This window comes from Cricetulus griseus, chromosome 7 (genome assembly GCF_003668045.3).
Source record: "Cricetulus griseus strain 17A/GY chromosome 7, alternate assembly CriGri-PICRH-1.0, whole genome shotgun sequence".
In the NCBI taxonomy this organism is placed as follows: Eukaryota; Metazoa; Chordata; class Mammalia; order Rodentia; family Cricetidae; genus Cricetulus; species Cricetulus griseus.
The window spans coordinates 92,946,612-92,974,007 of NC_048600.1; the positions used below are offsets into that span (position 1 = coordinate 92,946,612).

Genomic DNA, 27,396 nt, shown 5'->3' on the forward strand with positions numbered 1-27,396 from the left:
TTATACATGTGATCTTTAGGAAGAAATACTCAGAAGTAACCCATTTTAAAAGTAATAATACAGTAGTATTGAGAAGTTAGCCCTTTTTTGGGCCCTCTTTGATTAATAATGATACAAATATAATTTCCTTAGAGGGGAAGTATTATCAAATTACTTTAAGGCTAGATAATGCTTCTTCCTAAGACATAGTATAGTTGACAGATGTTGTACTTGGAAATTTACCAAGCTTTTCCGCTGCATTTTGCAGACATGTCAGTCAGGATGGTATAATTCATGGGTGCTGCAAATGTTATAATCCATAATTATACTTTCTTGTAATCGTTCCCATAGGTGCTCTAATATGTTAAACTTTTGGCATATACAATGTAAAAGTTAGCTCTAAAGAATCTGGTCTTATGAAACTTGGTGTGTCCATTTAAAAGAAAAAAAAGCTCAAACCACAAATATTATAGAGTAGGCATTATCTAAGCAGTTAGCCTCTGTCAGGGATAGTGAAGATACTAGATCATTTTGGGGAATGGACAGCATGCCCATTTGAAGAGGTAATGCATTTTAAAATCATTCAAGGGGCTTTCTTCATGGTGAGATTACTTAATCTAGTGAGACAAGTTTATAGAGGCAGAACAATAGTCAAAAGCTACTGTAGAGACAATATAAGGAAGGATTTTTATTGAGATATACCTGTAATTTTGCATAAGCTTAATCCTTCTTTTAAAAAAAAAGGAAAAAAAAAAGAATAAAAAGTTTTAGAGCAGGCATGGTGGTGCTTGCTTTTCATCCCAGCACATGGAGGCAGAGGCAAGGGGATCTCTGGGAATTGGGAGGCCAGCCTGGTCTCCATAAGGAGTTTCAAGCTGGCCAGTGCTACACATAATGAGGCCCTGTCTCTACACAATGACAATGCAGAAAGGTATGAAGAAGAGTTCAGTTGCTGTTGTTACTTTCCTTTCTGAATGGAAATGTTCTGGGGAAAGTGGCTCATGTGTAAGCATCCTTATTCTTCAGTGAAGCACAAGGACTGGAGTTGGAGTCTCCAGCACCCCTTAAAAGTGACTGCTAGCATTTCCATTGGGTGTGAACAGACAAGTCCCTGCAGCTCACTGGCCACCTCGACAGTGAGAAACCATGTGTCAAGCCAGTAAAGCAGAGAGAGTGTAGGAAGAGGAAATTAACTGATGCGTCCAGTCTCACATGTGTGCAATCCACATATACAAACAAGGCAGGCAGGAGGCAATTGTGGTCTTAATCCAGGAAAGGAGACTATCTGAATTTTTAATTTTTTTTTTAACTTTTGTATTCTCCCCAAAATTAGAAATGTTAGAAGTTAGATTTCTTCTTTGTATCTCATAGAGTGAGTGCCTCCTTTGTAGCTTACCCACTTTGGATATGTTATTTTACATTGAATTTAGCCTGTATTGAGGCTTCTTCTGTTGATTCTCAGCTGTTTCTTATGTTAGTTACTAATTCATAAAATAAAATTAAGATAAGTACTTTCATCTTTTACCCAAAATTCTCAATGTTTTATTCTAGTGGAGTTCAGTGCAGTTGATGTGGAGTATCAAATCTGCCCAGCCTTGTCGTTTGTTCACTTTATTAGATAATTAATTGGTTGTGACAACAAAGGAATCCCACTCACTCCTTCCTTCCCACCATCCCACAGTCTCCCTCAGAATGACCCAAACTTTTAGGCTCCATGGTTTGAGCCACAAACTAATCTTACTTTAAATTTGGTAGACCACATTATAATTTCTGATTTTATAAAAGATACATTTCTCCTATAGTAGTAAGATTTAACTGTAAATATTTACTTTTGATAATGGTCTATTAAATATGCATGGAAACTCTTTAACAAGTCCTTAAACTAAAACCTTTTATTCTCTTGTTTTAAATACTTTTCTTACGTACAAAACAAAGTTAAATTTTCCTTGTTAAAATGCCATGCCAAGTGTCTGCTAGCCTTTTGAAGAGCATTTGTCCTTTATATAATCTGTAAAGTATCCACGAGCTCTTCAGAAGCGGGACATCATTTAGATTTAAAACAGTCCTGGCTTGTGTGTAAAATAATGATGTGAGTAACCATTTACAGAGTAGCAGCCTTGGTTTTACTTTAATGGCAAAAATGCCCCACATTTCATTCACCTTAAAGGCCTTATCAGGGTTCCCTAGAAGAGAAATTGTTAGTTCATCTCAATTCTACTAAATAGATTATGATGATAATGTCTAGAAACTCAAGCAACACAACTATGAGCATAGACCTTTTATTTTTCCCAGACATTGACAGTGTAAACATACATAAAATACATATTAAAGTTTAGATGCTTTTGTATTTTGTGCAATAAGTTGAAGCCTTAAAAAGGAAACATTTCATTTAAAAAAAAAAAAATCATTAGTTTTACTTAAGACAGTAAAATAGCAGCAAGTACCAAGACATTGTGCACTTCTTTTGATTAAGACAAATTACTTCATTTACATCAAAGTCAGAAATACAAGACTGGCTTTCTTGAATACTTAATATAGCTTGAATCACTGGTTAGATAGGGGCATATTTTCCCAACTATACATCAGGGAGGAAGGCTTTCCTTAGTTTCAGAAACTGCAGACCCTCAACTAGCCAGCATGACCATAGCATTGAGCATAAAGAGAAGTGAAGCATTTACTTTCCAAGCACTAGCCGCAGAAGGTAGTTGAGTCTTTACATTTGCAGTTGTTTCTTCCCTCCGTAAGTTGAGGGTTGTGCTTTGTTGAGGCATTTCAGAGAAGTTACTTGGCATGCCACTAGTGATACTTAGGGTCATGGGTGTTGGGGGTGATTTTGTTGCACTAGTGAGGCTTGTGTTTGAAATCATTCCATCATGGAGGTGAATAGTTAGAGTTGCAGCTGCTGCTTCATGTGAATTGGTCATTTCTGTGGATGTGTCTTTTGGATAGGGCACCAAAGCCTTATCAGTGCTAGTAAAAGTGGTATCGCTGCTTAGTGTGACACCAAATGTTTCCTTTCCTCGATATTGTTTGGGCATTTTGGTCACTTTGGGTTGAGTTACCATACTCAGAGAGTTAATGGTGTCTACTGTCTGCATCCCACTGATAGTAAATACGCTTGAGGTAAATCCAGGAGGTGTGGGGTACATCTGTTCCTTCAGAGAAGATACTTGGTCAGAACAAGGAGTCCCTATCACATGGGCTTTTGTTTCCATCATCCACTTCAATAAGTAAGTAATGTTTTGTCTATGGTCACATGACCACCTGTTATTATGAAGCGTTATCTCTTGCAGCTGCAAGAGTTGGTCAAAAGATTGATCTGGAATGAATGTGAATTTATTGTTGTGCAGGTAAAGATGTGTGAGATTTGTCAGGTTTATTAGTGTCCCTGGAAGGATTTGTGTCAGTGAGTTATTAGACAGGTCCACAATATGTAGTTTGGAAGGCATGTTGGTTGGAACTGTCCAAAGTTTGTTACTGCTGAGGTTGAGAACCTCAAGACTTCTTAGGGTATTTTTAATGAGAACAACTTTTTCCAGCATATTCTTAGAAACATCCAGGTATTTAAGGTTCCACTGATAAGCAGTATCAGATTTGTCAAGAAGTTTAATGTTGTTGTTAGCAGCAGACATGTTCCAGAGAGACCGAGGTAACTGAGCAGGCAGACTTTCAAGCCTGTTGTTTGAAATATCCAGGGTCCTCAGATTGGTATATTGGGTTAACTGGTTATGCAGATCAGTAAAATGGTTATAAGACAAATTTAAATGTATAATGTTCTCTTGCAGTCCCGATGGTAATGTAGTCAAGTTTCTGCCTGAACAGTCCACATGCCTGTGCCTCTCTGTGCATATACATTGGAGAGGACAAATGCTTAAAATGCCAGGCGTGAGAAACAGAAGGATGAACAGGCAGGAAGACATTTTCAGTATCTGATATTCCATCAAAGCCTGAAAACAAACAGATACATCCTTCTTTTAATATGCAAATACACTTTCAGCATCTGCATGGGTCAGTTAGCATTCGGCAAAATTTTCAATAACCCTCCTTGTTGTTGAGTCCTTTTATAATTGTTCCAGTGATTAAACTAACAAAGCTGCCCTTCATTTATAGTCCAAATGCCTAATCCTTCAATTGGGGCTATGTGGTAGTTGGGGGTGGGGGAAATTGAGGGAGAGAGACGGAGAGAAAAAAAGAGAGGGAGAGAGAGAGAGAGAGAGAGAGTGAGAGAGAGAGAGAGAGAGAGAGAGAGAGAGAGAGAGAGAGAGAGAGAGATGCTCTCCTTCATTTTCTTCCTTATGTTTTACCCCTTAAAATATTTGTTCTAATTTATCTTCTCAAAGCCTTAATAGGACCGAATGGCATTGTCTACAAATGAGGAGCTTTATAGTCTTACTTAGGCTGTTACTATTTTTGATAATATGTTTTCTTATTCAGAAAAAAATGGCTGTCGTGTCTGTTTTTCTTAAATCTCTGCAGTATTGTAAGACACAATATGTGTGTAGTTTGAGATGTTAAAAGTTATATTAAAACAGTTTTTTGAAATTTCATCTTTTCATAGATAGCTACCTCCTGGTAAAATATTTTAATGAACTCGGAAAAATCAAGACTGATAGCATACCTTTAAACCTCACATTTTGTAATGTGATTATTTTTCCTGTATATTTCTGTACTAATTCTAAAGGCAAAGCAATATATATGTATTTACAAAGTGAGTGGACATTAAAAAGAAAACCTCAAGCATTACTGCAGCAAATTTGGTGCATGCACTTGTTATTGAATATATTCAATCCTAACATTGGCTTAAAGAAATAAAAAAAAAAAATGATGACAAGGGAAAAAATCCAAAGCCAGCCTTTTACCAGTTTAAATAGCTGCTTACCATAATGTCGTCTTCAACATCAGTATCTCATTTTCACCGGGAAACTTGCGGCTTAAAGGTCGTCTTGTTCTGGGGAGTCGGAAGGGTTTCTGTCTGTGGGCTGTGCTTGCCTGCTCAGCTGCATTGTGTTGCTGTGAGCTGAAGCTCTGCAACCACCTGATCAGTACCACATAGGAGGACTGCAGAGCTGTCATTGGTGCTGACTCAAATTTATGGCAGGAGGTGCATACGCAACAAAACAAAATGGACATTTTTTTTTTTTTTTTAAATTTACTGATCTGAGAATACCTTACGTAGCTCCAGTTTACTGCTAGATGGAATACCCCATGCAAATTAGGGCTGGCCTTTACTTCTTTCTATGTATGTCTTTGAGCTTGGCTTGCATATTTAACATTTCCTTGCTATAATTCTTGTTAAAGCCTCTACATTCCTTTTATGTGTGGAAATGCTGAAAATTGACTTAATCTTCTTTGTGAATTGATTTCTAAGATGCTAACTGTTCTATTTTTAATCTGTACATTTTTATGTTCTTTTCGAAAATGGTTGTCATGTAACCTTTTTATATGTCATGATAAAATCTTGATTTTTATGTTTTCCTCCTGTTTACTATTATATTTAATTAGCATTTCAAATTTATTAATCACTTACATGTCTCATCTTTTAGGAAGTGCAGGAATTGTTTGCTATGCTTATTTTGTTTTTGCCTTCCTGATTCAAAAGATCATTTGACTAAAACTAGGCACAGGCCAGCTACATTGTCCCCACTCTTCCTGCCCTTTTGGTCCTGGTGATCAAATCCAAGATAAGCTACATGTAAAATGAGGGTACTGGACTTTACAAACGAACAGACAAAAAACAAAACAGGGTCTCACTTTGTAGCCCTGGTTGGCCTGGAACTCAGAGAGACCTGCCTGATTCTGCCTCTCAGTGCTGGATTAAAGATGTGCACTACCATACCTGGCATATACTAGATTATTTTCTCCCCAATACTTGACTTTTAGTTATCAGTTCAAATGGTAAAATAATTGTTCATATTTTATATATTTGAGTTAGATGGAGATTTGCTCTTTTTTTTTCCATGAAACTTACTTTGTATGGTATAGAATATTGCTTTCTTCAGAAATATTGTTGGTACTGTACAAAAGACCATTAATTTGATTCATTTTATGACTACAGTATCAAAGCTGGAGAGGCAGCACACACCTGTAATCCCAGCACTCAGGAGGTGGAGGCAAGAAGACAGGAATTATATTTTCTAATTATTTACTTGGTGTTTCATGTTTATATTTTATCTTTCCCAAAAAGTTAATAGGTTTAAAAATATATGCAACAGCCGGGCATTGGTGGCGCATGCTTTTAATTCCAGTACTCGGGAGGCAGAAGCAGGCGTATCTCTGTGAGTTCAAGGCCAGCCTGGTCTACAGATCGAGTGCCAAGATCTAATTTACAAAATGACCATTTTACTTTAGGAAAGAAAACAAGAAAAATTATGGTATACGTTATTTTCAAATTGTCACCATTTTAAAACAAGCAATTGTTAGCATATTACATGTGGAGAAAATGCATAGGTACTAAGTAGTTTGTGTATCCTCCCTACATTTTATGAACTATCATTTTATTTGTATTTAGAAAGGAAGTGACTGTATTGAAATCTACACCTTTTCTTCTTAGAGCTATCTTTTAGGAGGTACCTTTAGATAAAACTAGTTCCTTGAAATGGATCTGCATCATTAGAAATCGGTATTGATTCAGTGTCTTATTGCCGTTTTAGTCAGAATCTACTCATCAGTCATGATCCTTAAAAATAATGTTTGGAATCCTGCATTCAGCAGTATGTTTTGGAGGTTAGAATGGTTTGCTTTTGACAGCGTTCCATGTCAGCTCATGTACCCACCACTACACTTCAGGGGATAAGACAAGGATCATTTTGCCAAACCCTAAAGTCTGTCTTAGTAAGACTTATTAGGCCATTATAGGAGTGGAACTACCTACTTGAATTGCACTGACCAGTACTTCCATTTGAAAGAAAAACTTTTATCATTAATTAGTGAATGGGTGAAAAATTAATTTAAGCTTAGTTTGTATTGGTGACTTTGCTGACACTGTGACAAAATGTCTGACAGGCAACTTAGGAAGGAAGAGTCTGTTCTGCTCACTTATCAGTTACTCGAGCCCGGAAGACCTGGGGACTGGAGGGGCCCAGTCAGTGCCACAGGGTCAGGTCACATCCAGCGGCAGACAGGAAGCACAACAAGCTCTAACCCTCAAAGCTGACCACTGGTGGCCTGAAGACCAACAGTTAACCCCATGTTCCAAGGGTCTTGTAACCTCTCCTCCCCTCAGCACTGCCAGTAGTAAGTAGTCCACATGCCCAGGCTCAGTAGGATTGGATTCTGCTGTACAGAGGATGATATTTTTTATTTCAGATTTACTTCATATGAAAGATGCCTGTGGCTTCTCAGAAAGAAAAAGGGGCAGTCATTTCAATGTTAATTAAATACAGCAATCTTACACTGTGAAAGATTCTCAGAAACTTGATAATATATTATTCTTGTTTGTTTGTTTTGAGACAGGTTCTCTATTATGTAGCTCTGGCTGTCCTAGAACCCAGTCTTGTAGACTAGGCTGACCTTGAACTCAGATTCACCTGCTTCTGCCTCCTGAGTGCTTGTGCTGGGACTAAAGGGGTGTACCACAATACCTGTCAAAAAGAATCATTTTTTGCTGGGGTGGGGAAGTCTTTTTCTTTATTTCTTTCTTCTTTTTTGTTTGTTGAGACAGGGTTTCTCTGTGTAGCTTTTGGAGCCTATCCTGGAACTCACTCTGTAGACTAGGCTGGCCTCAAACTCACAGAGATCTGCCTGCTTCTGCCTCCCAGGTGCTGCAGTTAAAGGTGTGTGCCACCACTGCTGTACAAGAATAAATTTTTAAAAAACAAGTACTTGTGAAAACTTAGATGCTATACAGAAACCTTAGTTACACTTTAGATAAACTCATCAACATCACAAATTGTATCTATTTAGGCAGCTGGTTTAGATTAAGAATTAAATTAATTGACAGGTCTTTTGTGTCCAAGGATATATTGCTCCAGCATTGTGAAAGATACAGCAAACCACCTGTCAGGTAGCAGCCATCCCATTGTAGTCAACAGTGCCAGTGTTCCTTTATTCTTAAATTGGTAACATTGTTCCCAATAATTGTGTGCCAAGGTTCTGTCATTGATGCAGCTTCTGCATCCATTTAATTTTTTAGATTTATTTATTTTATGTGTATGAATGTTTTACTTGCATCACATGTATATGTCTGCTGCTGACTAAGATCAGAAGCAGGCATTAGATCCCCTGGTATTGGAGCTACACAAAGGTTGTGAGATGCCATATGGGTACTGGGAATTGAACTCTGGAACTGGGCCTCCTGGAAGAGCAGCAAATACAAATGTAATGGTTTAAGGTTGAACTTCTACATTTAAAAAGGATGGTTGGAGCTATAGAGATGTCTCAACAGTGTAGAGAGCTTGTTGCTGTATTAGAGCTCTTAGCACCCATAACTTCCTGTGACTTCAGTTCCAGCATGTCTGACATCCTCTTATAGCCTCCACAAATGCCCTCACACACACAACATTTCTAGCTTAAAAGGTAGTTTTAAAATAAGTATAGCCTGGCTGTGGTGGCGCACACCCTCAATCCCAGCATCCAGAAGGCAGAGACAGGTGAATCTCTGTGAGTTCGAGGCCAGCCTGATCTACAAAACAAGTTCCAGGAAAGCCTGTTATACAGAGAAACCCTGTCTCAAAATAAGTATAAAATATGTAATAAGAAACATACCACCTCTATTTTTTTCCTCTCCTTTCCTCCATAACACTTGGGTTTTGTCTAGTCTAGGTGATTAGTTTATGCTTCCCTGATGTGTTAGAAAAATGTCTCCTTTTTGGGACCAGTGAGGTGGCTCAGTGGATAAAGGTGCTTGATGCGTTTATCTCATTGTTTTTCATCAATAAAAATTTAGGAGTTGCTGAGCGGCGGTAGTGCACACCTTTAATCCCAGCATTCGGGAGGCAGGAGGATCTCTGTGAGTTTGAGAACAGCCTGGTCTACAAGAGCTAGTTCCAGGACAGCCTCCAAAGCCACAGAGAAACCTCCCCACCCCCACCCCCCCAAAAAAATCAGGAGTCAGATATGGGATAAGAACCTCAAAGATCAGAGAAGCAACCCAGCAATCACCAGTGACTTTCTACCTCTTCCATTTCTTCCTTCAAAAAGGCTGAGATCCTCTCTAAGCCCCGCCTTACTACTTCCTCTGTCTTCTAAAACCTCTAAAACTTTGGTCAGCTAGTGGCTAGCTCTGCCATCTGATTCAAACAAACTTTATTGTCTGAATGTCATCAAAATACCATACACACAGCAGGTGCTTGTTGTTAGACCAGATGACCTGAGTTCTGAATTCTGCCCTTGGTGGAAGGAGAAAATTCACTTCCACAAATTGTCCTCCAACCTCCAGTCTCAGTTTAACACCTTGCACCTTCACTCCCCACTCTCCAGCATACAAAACAAGTTCAAATACTGCTCTTGCAGAAGACTCGGATTCAGTTCCCAGCACTCGCATGACAGTTCACAAACAGAAACTATCCAGTTTCCGGAGATCCGGTGCCCAGTGTTGTCTTCTGACCTCCTCAAGCACCAGCCATATATATGGTGTGTATGTATATATGCAGACAGAACACTTGTACGCATAAAATTTTAATTATAAAAACAGAAGTGGGATTGGAGAGATGGCTCAGAGGTTAAGAGCACCAACTGCTCTTCCAGAGGTCCTGAGTTCAATTCCCACCAACCACATGGTGGCTCAGAACCATCTGTTATGAGATCTGGTGCCTTCTTCTGGTGTGCAGATATACATGGAAGCAGAATGTTGTATGCATAATAAATAAATAAATCTAGAAGAGGAGGAGGAGGAGGAGGAGGAGGAGGAGGTGGTGGTGGTGGTGGTGGTGGTGGTGGTGGTGAGGCCGGCATTGGTGGCGCACGCCTTTAATCCCAGCACTCAGGAGGCAGAGGCAGGCGAATCTCTGTGAGTTTGAGGCCAGCATGATCTTTAGAGCAAGGGCCAGGATAGGCTCCAAAGCTACACAGAGAAACCCTGTCTCGAAAAACAAAACAAAACAAAACAAAATGTGTGCATTTTATGGTGGGTCCTCATTTTTTCAGGGTAAATGTTCCCCAGCACAGCACTGTGATTTCGTGTTTTAATATGGTTTTGCATCTGTGCGTTTCCAGTAAAACCAAAACTGGAAATGACTTGTTCTTAGACATATATTTTAATCTCTCATCCCCATAAATTGAAATATTTATTTAGTATTTGAAGTACTAAAACTTAGACTATTTAATATTTCTCTTTCTGCTACACCCAAGACTTTATGATGGAAACATAAAATTTTATTTAGTCAACACAAGTTTATATACAGCTTTTCAAGGGGAAAATCTATTAACAATAAGTATATATAGATTATATGTTTCCAAAATGGTTACATTGACATATGTGGCAGTCACATATATAAAAGGCACTCTGCTTTTTACCACTGTAATATACCACTGTAATAATCTACCCAAGTACATGGGCTTCACTCAGGTGTCCAGTAATTTCTAAACAGAAGTCTGTTGGCTGCCAGTTGTCATGTAATATGTGTCCTAACATGATCAGGAACAGGATGGAGTCATCTCAGGATGGAGGACAGACTAGAAAGCAAGCTGTCACTTTACAGCAGCTCTGGAGGTGGTGATGGTGGCAGGGAGTCAGTGAGATCCTGATGCAAGTCAGGAGGAGAGAATTCCTGGCCTTGAATCTTGTGGTTAGACTCTTGACTGTTTGTAGAATCTACTGCTGGCAGAGGCAAGTTAGAGTCAGGGGGTGGCGGAAATGGCTGTTCAATACTGGAATTATAATCTTCACATGTTTGATTTAGATTATTTGCAGAATATTGGAAATTGGTAGGATCATTTGGTAAAGGAGAAACAGTTACCATTGTGGGCTTGTCAGATGGGTTCCCATCCAGATCAAGAAGGGGAGGTGGCAGGGCCAGGTCTGCATCATCTGAAGAAGACACAGCTGTACCAATTGTTGACCGATCAGCGCTGTCTTCTGATACACCATTTATTTGATCTTTTACACTCTCAGCTTTGAGATTATTGATATCATTGATGTGTTCACTTGATTCAAAGAGCTTAACTTCTAAGTCATCTGCTAACAGTGTACTTTTGCTTGGTTTCCAAGTCATAAGTGAAACAACTGATGTGCGCTTTGTGGATACTTCACTCTCCCTAATATTATCCATACACATGTCTGGTGTTTCTCCATCAGCGAATGGAGACCTACCCGCCCAGTTTTGATCATTTAAAACAGGTTTCCTCAAGTATTTCCACAGTATAATCATGAGTATAGCTACCAACATAGAAGTTATTATTGCACCAATTATTATGGCAGCTAATTCATTGTGGTTGGTTTTATGTGCAGTTCCTTTATCACTCTTTGGTTTTGAAGTGAACGATGGAATGTTCCTTTGTGCGATGCTAGTCCTAGGTGAATAAATCCTTGGTGTTGGTTTTATGGGTGGATTATGAACAGTCTGTGGTACTGGTTTTCCAGAATCGGTAGGAACAGGTAACCGTGGCTGCTGTGTGGAAGTATAGACAAGAGGTCTTAGTGGTTGTCTAGTGGAATTCTGGGTAGAAGGTGATGGTTGATTGCCCAAAGTGGACCCAGCTAGTGATGTTTGTGGGAAGGAGTTATTGACTGTTGATATTGCTTGTCTGGTGATGTTATAGACAAGTCTTGTAGAAGTATGCAATACTGGTTCTGTAGAAGAGACATAAACAGCTGGTGTTGATTGTCCAGGAGTGATTTTGGCAGGCAGTAATTGTCGTCCAGGAGAAGTGTTGACTTGTGTTGTTTGATTTAAAGTATTCTCTGTTGTGTTTTGAGAATTAGTTGTAACATATAACATTGATGATGTAAGTACAGTAGACTGGGGTTGCTTCTCTGTTGTAATTGCTTCTGTCTCTGAGAAAAATGTATTGTTCAGGTATTGACAAAGCAAAATTAAGATGAGATACTTGGAATCCATTTCAGAATGTTTCCTCCTTGCCAGTGATTTCACAGTGAAAGAAATAAAAAAAGAGAGAGAAGAATGACAGCTGTCAGATAAAGTCTAATTACATTTGACTCTTCATGGTTAGGCATTTTGTTAGTATTCTGATTTATACTTGACAGAATGTAATATTCCAGTTCATAGTACAGCATTTGGAGTTCCTGGGAAGTAATCTTAATTCTTTTATAAAATCCCACTCAACCTTGCAAGTCCCTCTAGCTTCCCTGGGTTCCACTCCTTCATTTCCTATCTTCTTAAGTGTGGCAGCTCAACCTGCTGGGACTATGTGCCCTCTCATCTGTTCCTAGAAATAAGCAGGTCTGCCTCTGCTGAGAACACCAGTGACCATGGTCCCTTAAACTGTTGTCTTTACTTTACTTCTCCTTTGCTCTCTGTTCACCACCTTTGACCTTATTGACTACTCCTTCACCAACATTTCAGTAGTTTTTGTAATTCAGTCTTCCTTTCATGCCGTTAGTCATACCTTCTTTTTCTCCTGTCTCCTTAATATAGATACTCAGTATTCAGTCTCCCTCTGCCTTTCACTTTTCTTTATTCCTGGTTCTGTAAGTTTCCACTTTCACCCTTGTGCCATAACTACCAAATCTGCACATCCAACCTATAGCTCCTTTGTTCTGAGTCCATTTATATAACTTCTTTAGTGGACAATTCATGTGTGTAGCTCATGATCAACAAATTCAGCATATTTTTAAAAAGACTTCCCAGTTGGACATGATAGTACACTCCTTTAATCCCAGCAGAGACAGGCAATCTCTGTGAGTTCAAAGCCAATCTGATATATATAGTGAGTTCCAAGATAGCCAGAGCTACATAGAGAGACCCTGTCTCACAAAAATAAAAGTAATTATAGTAATTTGATGTTTCCTCATAGTCAGTAGATGAACAGAGGAACTGCCTTTGCCTGGGAGGACTTTGGGAAGGTTTCCCAGAGATGTTGAAGCAGATCTAAATCTTAGACTACTGTAAGAACCAGTTATACACATACATCTCCCAGCCTAGAAGACATGCACAAGCAAGGCAGGACACAATATAGGCTTGGCAGCTGTCTTTTTGTGGGATGTCCTTGATGCTGAAACTTGAAGACTTAAGTTCGAAAGTTCCAGTTGTATGTTGTACTCTGTCCACTTAACTCTGCATGTAAGGTCACTTAATTTAACTGTTTTCAGTTGCCTCACACTTTATAGTGAGCCCAGTGCTGGCATTGTCAGCACAGAGTATAATGGGCTTGTGGTGGACATCACCAAAAGTGCTGTTCTTAACATTAAGCAAAGGAAAATCTCAGACTGTTAAATACTAGTTGGTATATGTAAGAAACTAGTTTTTCCGTGACACTAAAGGTATAATAAAAGATTTTGGCAATTTGTTTTTGTTTTATTTTAAGATTTTATTTATTTATTATGTATACAGTCTTCTGCCTGCATGCCAGCAGAGGGGCACCAGATCTCATCCAAGGTGGTTGTGAGCCACCATGCAGTTGCCAGGAATTGAACTCAGGACCTCTGGAAGAACTGTCAGTGCTCTTAACCTCTGAGCCATCTCTCCAGTCCGGATTTTGGCAATTTGAGTAGTATTTATTTCCTTATCCATCTTACCATTAGTGTAGTGGATAATGATAAATGACACCCCCTCCCTTTCCCTTCGCCCCCCCATTGTTGTTTGTTTTTGTGTTTTAAGAAACTGTCTGTCTGACAATGGAACCAGTATTTATTCCTAGTGCACAAATGAACTTTGGGAGCCCATTGAACGGGGAGGGATACTATTGAAGCCTAGGCCCTCCCCTAAATGATGTGACAGACTTTGATGATCCCCCATGGAAGGTCTCACCCTCCTTGGGGAGGTGGGATGGGAGGGGGCCGTGGGGGCATGGGAGGATGGGCAGGAGAGGGAACTGGAATTGATATGTAAAATAAGACTGTTTCTAAATTAAATTGAAAGAAAGAAAGAAAGAAAGAAAGAAAGAAAGAAAGAAAGAAAGAAAGAAAGAAGGAAATGGTTCCCTGTGTAGCTCAAGCTGGCCTTGCACTTGAGATCCTTCCTCCTCAACTTCCTGAATGCTAAGATCACAAGCTTGAGCAGAAAGGACCCAGACTTAACACGAAAAATATGTTTTTTTCTTTGTCTCTTCCTTTGTGTTTTCTCTCCAGTGCTTGAAACCTAATATTTAAAATATTGAATTCCCTTGCCTGGTGCTGATTATAAAACATACACAATCTGGTTGCTACTTCATGTAAGGATTCACTGTTTCTGTCTAGAAAAAACTGACAGACCAAGCTTGAACTTCTTGCATGCTTCCTAAACATTAAATTATGCCATTTTCACTGTCTTCTAATGTGCTCTTTTTTTGCCCAGTCATCTTCCCTGCAGACTACATGTCTGAACCTGTCTTTTTTTTTTTTTCCCCAAGACAGGGTTTCTGTGAAGCTGTCCTGGAACTTGCTCTGCAGACTAGGCTGGCCTGAACCTGTCTTCATCTTGTAGTCCTCAATTTAAATTCCCCCTCTTAAGCCAAGTTCTCTCTAACTGACCACAGCCACAAATAGCTGTTTTCTGTTCTTACTGACTTGCTGCTTTCTTGGGATGTACCTCACTCTTGCTTCTCTTTGCCTAAATAATTGTATTGTTGTTTTTTTTTTTTTTTAAATGTTGTTTCACATTTTCTATTATTATTATTCCCATCACTTCAAACCAGATTATTAAAAAAAAAAAAAAAATCCATGAAGGTGGAAAGAAACAAAGGAAGAAAATACCTATGAAGAATATGCCATAAGTTCATGATTTAGATACTGTATTTCATTTAATCTTCACAGAAAAGCATAGTGGAATGAGTTGAGCAATTTGACTGTTAGTGACAGTCTGAGAATTTGTACCCAGGACCAAGTGATTCTAAAACCTACATTCTTTCTGTTCCCCCATTGTCTCATGATTTCTTACGCTGATTCCCCTATACCTTCTAGAGTAGTTTCTCAGTAAATATTTGCTGGGCCTCTTGGTTCTTTGCCATTTCGCATTTGTTTATTTACTTATTTTGGTTTTTTGGAACAGGGTCTTTCTTTGTAGCTTTGGCTGTCTTGGAACTCACTCTGCAGACCAGGCTGGATGGAGCTCACAGAGGTCTGCCTACCTCTGCCTCCCTAGTGCTGGGATTAAAGGCGTGTGCCACCATCACCTAGCTCACTTTTGTTTTTTTATTAAGACTTCTAACATAATATAAGCAGAGATAATAACATTTAAGTAAATTCTGGTTTTTATTCCTTTTTCAAGGTCCTTAAAAGGAAACATTTGAAATTTTTGGCATGGATGTGAAGATCTGACTCCTCTCTAGATGGTCATCATTCATGCTGTTCCACACAGTAATTTTTGTAGGTTACCCAAAAAAGGCTTGGTTAGAAAATGATGTTCAGGGTTTCATTTTGTAAATGTTTTTAGAAAAATGCTTTCCAAAGCAACAGAAGATATAGGCCATGGATTGTCTTTAGCTAAAAATGTTTCCTCTTTTGTGACTTTGCTTAAAATAAAGAAACCATACGGTTCCTCTTTTTAGTTAGCTGAAAAGGGGAATAGAGGAGAACTAGCCAAAAAAGGAGCATAATTATAAAACTCGGTTTGGTTTGTAAGATCACATTTTGATAGGTTCATCACCTCTAATGTCAATAGGAAGTTAGACACTTCAGTGTTGTGTTTCCACTTGTCAGCGATAGTAAAAGCAAAACCCAGTTTTCAAATATCCTGCCACTTTGTCCTGCTCATCACTTAGCTTTGTACCCTCTTAGGATCTGCTGCAGCAGAATACTAGAATCTGTTAAAATCTACTACAGCAGTTCAGAATACTCTTCTAAAGAAGCATCAAGACAAAAAGAAGAAATTTGGGATTAATTATGGGGGAGGGAAACTTGACTTTTTTTTCAGAGGTGTTAGAAGTCAATGTTATTACCTATAATACACAAAGTTATTAAATGTACTTGCTACATATGTAACAGTGTATGCCTAACGTGTTTACTCTTTCTGCAGAGAAACATAGTGGTCAGCTGAATTTAGAGCAGGGGATAAAAAAGGGATAAAAATTTAGAATAGACAGGAAATAGAAATGAAAATATTTTTTAAAAAGAACACTACAGAGAAATTTTACAAAAATTTTAAGATACAGCAGATATGTGGGAAAGGATCAATAGATTAGAAAAGGTATCAAAGGAAAAGAAATAGTTGCAAATGGTAGTTGCTTATCAAGAAGTTACTGAAGAATACTGAAGTAGGTAAAATGAAGCTGGGGAGAGATTGACCTGGGTAAAGAGGTTGTTGGGAATTGTCCTTCTGTCACTGGCCTGTATGTAGGTACAAAGAATTAACAAAAATGAGCTGACCAACCAGGTCATTTCGGATCCCTTGTCTGCTGCAAAGGTCCTTAAGATTTCTCCCACCCTCACTTTGCCTGACATTACCCAGAAGTATGTCTGCTGTCTACAAAGAACATGTGCACAACCTATATAGGATATTTCTTGGAAATTCTTTAATCTGCTCAGGAAAATCCAGATTTCTCAACCTTGTTAGATTATAGGGGAGGCACCTGAGGGCTAAATCTATTATTTTTGTCCTTTGTTTTTCTAGAAATTTATTTTAATTTTTAAAAAGGAAGATGTACATTGTTTTAGTGAATGAGTATTTCAAGCACAATTACAATGAAGAAGGAGCTCCCTGCTATTAAGCATGTGTTTGTCACATGCTGACAGGGATGGGAGAGTGTAGCTCAGTGCTATGGTGATTGCCCACCATGCACAAGGTCCTGAATTTGATCTCCAGTACCACAGAAATACTTGAGTACAATTAATACTTTTAAATCGGCTATGATAAGAAATACATCATTTTAATAAGGAATCAGTGAACTTTGATAAATATTCCTTAGGGAAAAAGGCAATTGTAGGTAGTTGAGTCAAAAATTTTGTCTTTCAACTGTGCATGGTGGCTCAAGTGTTTAATTCCAGCCCTAGCAACAGAAGCAAGTGTATCTCTGAATTTGAGGCCAACCTGGTTTACTTAGGGAAGTCCAGACCAGCCAAAGCTACATAGTGAAACTCTGTTTCAGATAAACAATCAAAATAGTGTGTGTTTCTCAGTTATTTTGATGTAAGGAAAGTAAGCGATAGCTGGGTGTGGATGTGCATACCTTTCATTCCGGGAGGTAGAGGTAGGCAGATCTCTGAATTCAAGGCTAACTAGATCTGCTTGGGGGTTCCAGGCTAGCCTTGTCCCCCAACAAACAAAAACAGCAAGAAAAATAAAGTACACATATGAGATAAGTACATAGTATTAGTCTTATCTCTAACTAGTGAAATTTTGAAACTGTAAAGTGAAGAAGCCAGAAAAGGAAATCAATCTTGAATTCCAAGTAGTGTTTTTATGGCCATCTTTAATCAGTGATAATAGCTACCATTACTGAACACCCAGAAAATTCCTGGTTAATAGGATCCATTTGCAAGGAGAGGGAGAGACACAGAGACAGAGAAATACCAGAAAACCCACATCAGTTGCAGGCAGGGGTCTGTGTGAACAGCTAGGAGTTTTGAATGGTTAGCATGATAAGCTGTCATAATTTGCAGTTTATTGCATTTTTAAAAGATTGAGCCTTAAAAGGCATCAGGCTTATATTTAGCAAGTTCAGAATTACTCACATGATACTTCCAAGTAGAATTATGTAGGAACTTGTTGAAATAAGAAACTGCTAAACTTGAGACTAGTCCTGTTTCAGACAAATCTGAGCTTAAAAAGACCTTTTTTTCTTAGCTTATATAACATACATTACCTTAAAAAACAAAATTCCAACCAGACTGCTTAAAGGGAAGGCTATGTTGTTGAAGTGTTGAAATGGGATACCCACTTCCAACATAGTTTTCCTTGAGGTTACACATCTATGGCAGCTCCATGCTTTTTATTTATTTGTAATTGCCCCGTTTATTCACAAAGTAAGTATCTTTTGTATACATTAACAAGTTCTTACAAAATGTCTTTTTTTGTGGCTGGTTTTATGTTTTATATGTCAGTTCAGGGTATGTGGGATAAGCACATGGATGATGTGAATATTCACATATCCATTTTATAATAATAGTTTTGCTTTATGGAGCTTTTTAAATGACATATAATAGTTATATGTCATAATTATTACTTACATATAAAATTCCTTTTATATAAAAATACATAAGTATATAATTTCTTTTTAAGTTAAGTCAAAATGAAGGTGACCATCAAAAGGGATAAACAAATAAAAATTTAGGCCAGGCATGGTGGTGCATGCTTTTAATCCCAGTACTTGTTATGTAGAGACAGAGGATTTCTGTGTTAGAGGTCAGCCTAGTCTGCATATAGAAACCCTGACTTTAAAGGGGGAGGTAGTTGATTAGACAATTTAAATCTATATGAGTAGAAAGTCTTTATAGAAACTAGACTCTTTTTTTTCTCCGTTGTGGTGATGGGGCTCAAACCCAGGACATTATACATTCTGGGAAAGTATTGTCACTGGCCTGTAGCCCCAGTCTCTAGAATTATTAAACAATATTTTAAAAATTTAAAATTCAGTCAATGCCCATGGAATTTATTTTTAACTCTTAGCTTTTTAAAAATTATTAAAGTAATGTTAACATATTTTGAGTAAGCTTCAAAGGGCTGGTAATATTAAAACACTGATGAAAATCTTTTAGACAATATAAATTTTTTAAAATTCTGTATAGCAGAGCCACAGAAAAGCTTCTGTAGACATTTTTAAACTGTCAAGAGCTGAATTCAACTGTAAAACCTAAAGATAATATTTGATATTTCAAATAAATTTCGGGTTAAGCAAAAATGAAATGAAAAGGCTGCGTCAGGTGTTCTTACCTGATAGCTTCTTTCACAGAATGTACACTTTTGTTCTACCAGGACACGTTGGTGGTTCAGATTAAAAATGGTCCTCTAGCACACTGAAATGGTTTCTGTGCAGCAGAGGAAGTTTATCAATAGCAGTTGCAGGAAGTGCAATAAGCCACAAAATGACTAAGAAATGTGCTCCTTCAACAGAGCTAATTTTGAAACAACTATATAACTTAAGTGCTTTTAACTGATGTTTGATCCATTACTTTCCAATCATGTGATTTTATAATCTAAATACTTAGCATTTAGTTCTGCCAAGGAATTATGTATTCTAAGGAGAGGTTTATGGCTGGTAGTCCCCAAAGGGAGATTTCTTAGTGGAAGAGGTAGGTGGTGTTTACTTGTATGTATGAGACTTTATGTGTGACACACAGTACTAAAATACCAAAATCAAATTGTTGAAAATTATACAATTATACTTTGGTTTGTGCTCTGCCTATACCTTACTTGGGTATTGCCAATAAGGAAGTAATAATATTAAGATGCACTGGCCACCATGTGAGGCGTCATTTTAGCCAATTCTCGAAAGTAAACACCACTCACTAGACAACAGATCCACCACTGTGCTCTATCTTTAGCCCACTATTTCTTTTAAAAAGAAAATCTATTTAATTTTATGTATATGTATGCCACGTGTGTGTAGGTGCCCTCAAGAGGCCAGAAGAGGATGCTGAATCCCCTGAACCTGAGCTGCTCTTGGTTGTTAGCTGCCTGGACACAGGCCATGACAGCCGAACTCAGGTCCCCTAGAAGGACGGCAAGCACTTTTTAACTGTTTATTAAGCTGTCTGTCTCTTCAGTCTTCAAAAAGTTTTTTTAAATAAGAAATTTAAATAAGACTAAGCAAGGTAATTCAAGAGTGTGAGTCTCTCTGAATGAAAGTTTCCCTAAGCAAGTCTTCTCCTAGCCTCCTCTTCATCTGAAAAATACAGATTGTAATCCCTAACTTATTATGGGATGTAAATACATGTAAATGCCTCCAACGTGGGGTATAGTAGAGAAAGTAAATATCAAATGACACTTTCCCTGGTCACTGCCAAGGAACATGGATTATAATGATAAAATTCCTAACTTGAGAAGACTTTTATAACTTGGTAACAAAAGAATAATAGAATGTAATAAAAATATTATAATGCAGCCTTTTTGATTGGGGCTAGAAAGCTTGTTTATTTTTGAGACAGGGTGTCATCATGTGACCTAGACTGGCCTTGAATTTTCAGGCTCCCTGTTTCAGCCTCCCAAGTGCTGGGATTATTGGCTTGTGCCATCACCCTACCATGTTGTTAAGAAGCTTGTAATTTAGTTTTTGTTTGTTTGCTTGTGTGTTTGTTTTGGAGACAAGGTTTCTCTGTGTAGCTCTGGCTGTCCTGGAACTAACTTACAGATATCTGCCTGCCTCTGCCTTCTGAGTGCTGGGATTAAAGGAGTACATCACTGCCACTTGGCCTAATTTAGCACTTTTAATTCACTTTTAAATCTTTAGATTAAGATGATAATCATTATATCTAGGAATAGAAAATAAAAGGGGTTTTTTAAAAAAAATAACTTAGGAAATTGCGAAGCTGTAGATGTCTTTTAACCAGTTTTTCATACGCTCCTATTAGAAGGCATCATTTTCAGGAGACATGCTTAAAAACCAAGTATTGAGTAATACATTTTAAATATTCCTATAATACATAAAAGTATTCTGTTTTATTTGAAAATATGGCTAATATGTTTAATATGAAAGTAGTTTCTTAGCCAATTTCTTGTCTTTAGAAAAGGTTATTTTGTTTTAATTTCCTCTGACAAGTATTTGTTTACAACAGTTATCTCAAGGAGGATAACTGAGTTACCATTCTGCCACCCAACCACAAATATTTAATTTGTATAAAAAGGGAGCATTGCCTATAGTCTTTTCCAATATGGGTGGTTTTACTCTTGAAAAGACAACCTGAATCTGGCTTGATGATACATGCCTATAATCTCTGCACTTGGGAGGCTGAGCAGTAGGCTCAGGTGTCTTGGAAATCATTAAACATGGTAAGCTTGAGGCCAGCCTGACTTACAGGACACACTATCACAAACAAAAGAACTCATTTCACCCACTTACCCCCTAAAAGCAAAAGAACTAGAACAAAGAAACAAGAAGAGGTAATAAGAGATAAGAAGACAGTTGTGTACCCTGATCTTCGTGTTTCTTGTGCTGTACTTTTTCATTTTGTTGACATTTTGCTTTATCTGGTGTAATGTCATTATGACTGTGTAGGGGATGAGCCTTTTGTTGTTGTTGTTCTTAGGCTAGTAGTAAATTGCTGCAAAAGTTGTTATCAGCAGTTAAGAGCACTGGCTGCTCTTCCAGAGGACCAAGTTTAGTTTTAACACCCACATGGCAGCTCACAACTCCAGTCCCAGAGAGGATCTGATGCCCTCTTCTTGCCTCTGTGGGTACCAGGCACCCATGTACTGCATAGATACAGATGTGGGCAAAACACCAATACACATTAAAAAAGAAAGAAAATAAACTTTATATTATATGCCCCTCAACACATGGTTCATTTAAAGATGTAACTTAGATGTTTTAAAGCCATAGATCTTGACGAAAGTGAATGTGACAGTCAAGGATAATACCATCTAAGTAGTTAGGAAAAAATACCCAGTATTTGACGTTGAACTCAGATCATTGTAACTGTAATCAAAAGTAGGGGTTATGAATTAGGTATTGGTATTAAATTTTTAAAAATTTGATTCTGATATGTATCCAGGTTGAATTATTAATCAAGGGGGGCAATGTTAAGGGGCTGGAGGGATGACTCAGCAGGTAAAGGCACTTGCTGCTCTTCCAGAGGATCCCAGTTCTATTCCCCACACCCACTTGTTTATAACTCCAGTTCCAGGGGACCCAACACCCTTTTCTGGCCTTCAAGGGTACTGCATGCATGTGGTTACAAGCATACATGTAGGCAAGACACTCCCATAAAATAAGGAATAAATAAATCTATAAAAGAGGAGCATACTGCTCTTGAGTAGGCCTGGGTCCAGTTCCCAATACTCACATCAGGTGGTTCATAATCACCTGTAACTCCAGCTTCAGAGGGGGGTTAAGTAACCTGGATTCTGTGAGCTACTGCACATGCACACAATTAAAAAGGGGTGAGAATATGGTCATGATAAAAATCTTTTGTTTGGTTGCTAGAATACTGCATAGAGTAAAGCTAGTTAAAGAATGGGACTTATTTTAAGTGAAGCCTAGTTATTAAATAGATATATCCCTTTTCAGTTTGAGTATACCCTTAGAAAGTTTCTCAAGTCAATTTTTGTGATATGCTTTATTGAGATGAAGGGCTTGACTTGAATGTCAGTTGCTATTTTACTTGAAGCCAGTGTTTTTCAAAGTTTAAGCAATTACCTAAAAAAAAAAATAATTGCCTTTTTACAAAATCTGATCAACTGCATGTATACACACACACACACACACACACACACCCCTCACATCCCTTTATTCATACTGCTCTTGAGAATAAAAGTGAAAAGTGATCATTTTAAGTGACTTAGCATCCTTACAGCCTAAATATTAACCAACTTTAAGACATGTATTATGTTTTGTTATTGCTAAAGCTTGAGGTGGTCTCACTGTGCAGGCCAGGCTAGCCTCAAACTCAGAATCCCCTGACTTGAGCTTCCCAAATGTTGGGATGACAGGTATATGCTACCACACTTGGCCAGTGCTTGTTGTTAATCTTCTAGTAAGCAGTATGTATACAAAAGGTAAATGTTACTCTTTTTTGTAATTATCTTATGTATATGGATGTTTTATCTATATGCATTTATATCTGTGTACCATGTATATGCCTGGTACCCAAGGAAGCCAGGAGTTACAGCCATCTGTGAACCTTTTGTGAGTGCTGGGAATAGAACCTGAGTAGCCAGTGTTCTTGCTTCTGAAGCATCTCTTCAGCCTCTTCAAATGATACTCTTAAACATGAAAACATTTTTATATTTATGTGTAACCTTCTGTTGTAGGTGTGAATCTCATCTATTTTTACAATCTATTCTAGGACAGTGTAAATGCAAGATACATCATCAGCTTTGTTGTAATTTTTTCACTTATTGTACAAAATTAAGTTTTAATTTATTTTGTATAGTAGAAAGGTATGTTTGTCTTGTGCCACATGTAAAGGTAAAAAGAAGTAGCCTAAGGTTAGCTGTGCTAAGATTCAAACTGGTATGGGTTCTACCTCATCCAGTGAGAGTGTACATTGCATTACTCAGTTGAATTATGGCTTTATGACATCTGCTTGGCTCTAAGGACTTAATAGAACTCTTCCAAGTTCAAGTACATTCAGACAGAGGTCACCTATTGCTGAACAGGAATATTTATTTAGTTACCTGTTGTTATTTGTTGTTATATATTGTTATAAAACACCTGCTGTTTTATTTCTTTTTTAAAAATTTGAAGTGTGAAACAGAAATGCAGTTTTAAGTAACTTCAGCAAGCATACATTTCCCTTTCTGGTTTCTTTGATGCTAAACTGCATGTCAGATTTTTGATCAGACATCTGAACAAACATTGCTATAAAATACCACCAGCCAGCCTTCCTCATTGTTGCTTTGCATTTCCCTTTCCAAATTCGTGACCTAGTTGAGTTTTTCAGTTCCTTCTTCCTGCTTCCTTTCCCTGGTAGCTGTGAGCACACCAGTAGATTGCATCAGGAGCTTTGGGCCTGTGAGCTCTTTTGCTCTTTTCCAAGTGTCAGATTCAGCAGTCCAGAGCCCACTGCTTGCCAGAAAGTCACCATTGCTCCGAGGCTGGCGCTTGCCTGCTTGTTTTGACCTTCTGAGAGATGAGACTTTGTTTGCCAGAACCACAGTTGATAGAAACAGAAGAGTACAGATAAGAAAAAGCACAGCAATTACAATTAAGCAAATTAGCATGGCTGTGTTGCTGTTGTTTTCCTCGCAGATATCCTTTTTAAAAATTTCCCCTTGAGTTTTGCTTGTGCTTTGAGTGATCTCTGCAGTTGGAGAACTGTTTGTGAAGACATGAGGCACAGAGGGCTTCAGTGTAGATGTAGGGGCTAAAGACACAGTGGGCAATAATTCAGGCTTGTCTGTAGAACTCACTTTGTGATCCACTGCAGCACTTACAGAGTCTGTGTTCTTCTCACTGTGATGTCTACTTGTGCTGTTTTGATTAATGGAGCCCCAAACAGTGATATTGTTAGCCCACAGATGGGTATGGTTTGCTTTTGTTCCTGGAGACAAGGAACACACTGTTGTCATTAGGAAAACAAGATGCAGGTACTGTCCTGTCTGCTCCATGGCCATGGGTATACTGGTATCTGTTGAGACAGCAATATCCATCATTAGTTTGTGAAAGAATAGTGACTTGTGTGTGAACTAATTGTAGTGCTGGGACTGCACTTGAGATAATACAAAGAAATCAGAATTCATGTCTACCATTTGTTACTGGATTCTTCCCAACTGAAGTTTTTTCTTTTATTTTTAACTGAATTTCCATTCCTGTTCTTAGATAATATATAAACATTTTAATTTTATTGTATATTTTGAAGCTGTAAGTTAGCATTACAAATATGTCTTAACCATTTTAACTGTGTACCATAGCTTTACATACTCTTCCTATTAAGGATGTGTCATAAACCTCAGTTTGGAGTCAGCTGCTTCTGCTTTGTACTTGCGATTCCTCATTTAAGGCCTTCTTACTGAAGTGTCCACCCTCGGAGTAGCACGTCCTCATCTTGTAGTAAAGGCGACTTGGCCTAGAAAGTTTTGTTTCAAGCATAAAAAGAAGTCGCAAGTAGCTTTTTTGTGGGAGAGGAAGGGTGGATGTTTGGTAGAGACTGGAAGCAAGTATACATCAATCAAATAGGAATTTGAAGTGTTGTTTGGCCTTTGCAGTTGTGCCATTAAAACAGCCTCAGAATCTAGTTCTAGCTTTTGTGAAGGCAGCTTCGTGTGCTTATTCCACCTCTGCCGCCTTAGTTGACAGTGACTTTCCAAATAGCAGAAGTAGGATTGTTCTCTCAACCTAGAAACCAGGAACAAAGATTTCTTCTGTTCTCAAAGTTCTACAAAAGGCAGCCACCTTTGTTGTCATTTTATAACTGGCACTCTCCCCGACCCTCACTTTGACACAAATCTACAAAAGAAATTATACGGAAAAATTCTTTTAAAATTGGTCATCATACTGTTGGGGTCTTAGAACACAGTGGCCGGCTGTGAGCAGCTCATCTTAATACTAGAAAGCTGAAATTTAACAGCCAGGATGTAGCTGTGGGGTAGTGCATGCCTACCACTCACCACCCCTCCCAAAAATTGAAATTCGGCTTTGGGCTCAGCTTCTGGAAGCCAGTGCATAAAAGGACCAAGTCTGTTCTTAGTTCCTGTTATTGGCTATCTGTTTAGAGATCTCACTGGGGCTGTCGTGTCTACCTCAGTTACAGCTAACCTAGCAAGAGACATTTAGCACCTTTAGTAAAGTAAGTTGTTTCTTTGCTTTAAAAGATTAACCTGCTTTTGCCTCCTCAGTCCTGGGATCAAAGGCATTCGCGTTTGTGTGTGTGTGACCAGGCCCGGCTGAGGTGTTTATAATACTATGGCAGTTCTCCAAAGCAGCTCTTGAGGCAGTATCTTAGAACTTGGAGCATAAATGTGAGGAGACTTAGAGCAAACACTAGATCATTCTAACACTTAATGAATGAAGTTGTCTTGTAAAGAGCCCTGTGTGTTATAGACGTTATCTTCAAATTTGAATGTGCAAAGGGAGTCCTTTTTCAGGTCTAAGGGTAGGGCTTGAGATTCTGTCTCTAAATCACTCCAAGTGACACAGATGCCACTCTGCCAGGCATACTTGAGCAGAGAGGTTTCCTATGGGATGGTATATGCTGTTAGACAATTTCTGAATGCTAGCGAGACACAGAAATGGAGACTAACATAGTGTTGAGTTGCACAGATGAAAACAGCATGTAGTAAATGATGCTCACTTTAAACTAACTTTTGAATTAATAATTTATACTGAGTGGAGAGGGAAAAAACAAAAGAACACCTGTGTTCTGGGATCCAGATCACTATTGGGATTTTGACTATTGATAGACGCGTAAAGATACAGTGCACTGACTTTGTGTAATAGTATTCAGCGTCAATCTTGAAGTTGAATGATAGAATACTTTGAGTTGTTCACAAAAAAAAAGCACTTTAAATTGGGTTATTAAGAAATGTCTATCAGTTTCTACCATAGCAGATTCAATGTTAAAATGACTAAAACTGAAAGTATGTTACTCTGATGACATTAGTTCATTCACAGTGCAGTAAACATCACTCTGTTGTACATGCTAGCAGTGTACCACAGGACAGATAATAGGCCTGCTGTTGATTGTCTTCGGCCAGATGTGCTACCATGCCCCAGTAAACAAGATGCTGACAAAATGAGGCTTTCTTTAATGCTACAAATGCCTGAGAGCTCTGAGGACCTTTCCAAATCTCCACTTTATGCCCTGGAGACCAGGTTGGGTTAGCAAGGTTTTGGCTCTCTGGTTTTGTTTTTTTGTCTCACCATTTTAGTCACATTTGTAATGCCTAAGCTCTAGTAATAAGAAATGTATTTCACTAATTTAAAAAAGGAACAAAAAAAATCAAATGAACCTTTTTAACTCATTTGAGTCCATACTCAGGTCCTTCCTCATTCTGGTTTACAATTCCATATTAATAATTAAAAATTTTCCTAGCTCTAATTGCTTATGTTTTTTACATAGTTTTTCATAATAGAATAGAAAACTTATATTTATACATCTTTGAGAAAACACTTCTTCAACACTAATCTGAACAAAGTTATGAGTGAAAAGGAATGCGAAAAGCCGCATGTATGACCTACCTTACAAAATGCTCTGCCACAACCTTTATTTAATAAGTAACTTCTTTTCTTCTCTCCTTACTTAAAGTAGAATGGTTTGAAGACTACGAAACTGAAATCTGCCGTTTTTTAAGTGGATGCGTACAGCTAGCTTTCCACTTTTAAAACCAAACCACAGATGACACATTTCCTTTCCGCTGTAACTCAAACACATGTCACGCGGGAAGGCAAAAACTCCGACTGCTCTAGTTGGCCACTGGGATGACAAGAGGCTTTGTAGAGCAAATCTCCACCCCCAGAATGGGGAGGGTTTTCCACTTCATTTCTTTTTGACCTTTGGCTCATTGCTATGCCTGCTATCTGCTTTTGAAATTAGTATTATTCAGTGGAAGTTATGTGATGACATCTTTAATGTGGTATCAAAATCATTTTTATACTTTTTATTTTATACCACAGACAGATTTTAAAACATATAGGAGAATCAGTCCCACACATAACTGACATTTCAAGCTGGAAACTGTAGCAGGGGTTTGGACCAGAGAATGCTTCCAGGGTGTGGTATGTGCACAAGTCTTTCTGGCATCACCTTAGATATGACATGTCTGGAATGGACCACATTGTCGTCTCTGAAGA

General features: G+C 38.2%; 4 protein-coding genes across 10 annotated transcripts in view; 1 reads left to right on the forward strand and 3 right to left on the reverse strand.

Moving 5' to 3' along the window:
• Positions 1 to 27,396, forward strand: part of LOC100770202 (neurofibromin) — a 235,751-nt gene that overhangs the window by 158,245 nt on the left and 50,110 nt on the right. The window lies entirely within an intron of this gene.
• On the reverse strand, positions 2,604 to 3,920 carry Omg (oligodendrocyte myelin glycoprotein). Its single transcript, XM_035447575.1, has one exon. The coding sequence runs from the start codon at positions 3,918 to 3,920 to the stop codon at positions 2,604 to 2,606; it is 1,317 nt and encodes a 438-aa protein (XP_035303466.1).
• On the reverse strand, positions 10,283 to 12,210 carry Evi2b (ecotropic viral integration site 2B). Its single transcript, XM_035447930.1, has one exon. The coding sequence runs from the start codon at positions 11,973 to 11,975 to the stop codon at positions 10,611 to 10,613; it is 1,365 nt and encodes a 454-aa protein (XP_035303821.1). The 5' UTR covers positions 11,976 to 12,210; the 3' UTR covers positions 10,283 to 10,610.
• Positions 21,051 to 26,996, reverse strand: Evi2a (ecotropic viral integration site 2A). Of its 2 annotated transcripts, none has more exons than XM_027426542.2 (2): positions 24,529 to 26,765; positions 21,051 to 24,235 (listed from the first exon to the last, which is right to left on the reverse strand). In XM_027426542.2, the coding sequence occupies exon 2, from the start codon at positions 24,219 to 24,221 to the stop codon at positions 23,532 to 23,534; it is 690 nt and encodes a 229-aa protein (XP_027282343.1). In that variant the 5' UTR covers positions 24,222 to 24,235; positions 24,529 to 26,765; the 3' UTR covers positions 21,051 to 23,531. The 2 variants fall into 2 exon arrangements, with proteins under 2 accessions (XP_027282343.1, XP_027282342.1); XM_027426541.2 differs by lacking the exon at positions 24,529 to 26,765 and adding an exon at positions 26,785 to 26,996 and having other exon boundaries at positions 21,055 to 24,235.

Excerpts from the sequence above, each read along its gene's own strand:
- Evi2b (XM_035447930.1), bottom strand. The coding sequence starts at position 11,975 with ATGGATTCCAAGTATCTCATCTTAATTTTGCTTTGTCAATACCTGAAC.
- Omg (XM_035447575.1), bottom strand. The coding sequence starts at position 3,920 with ATGGAATATCAGATACTGAAAATGTCTTCCTGCCTGTTCATCCTTCTG.
- Evi2a (XM_027426542.2), bottom strand. The coding sequence starts at position 24,221 with ATGGCCATGGAGCAGACAGGACAGTACCTGCATCTTGTTTTCCTAATG.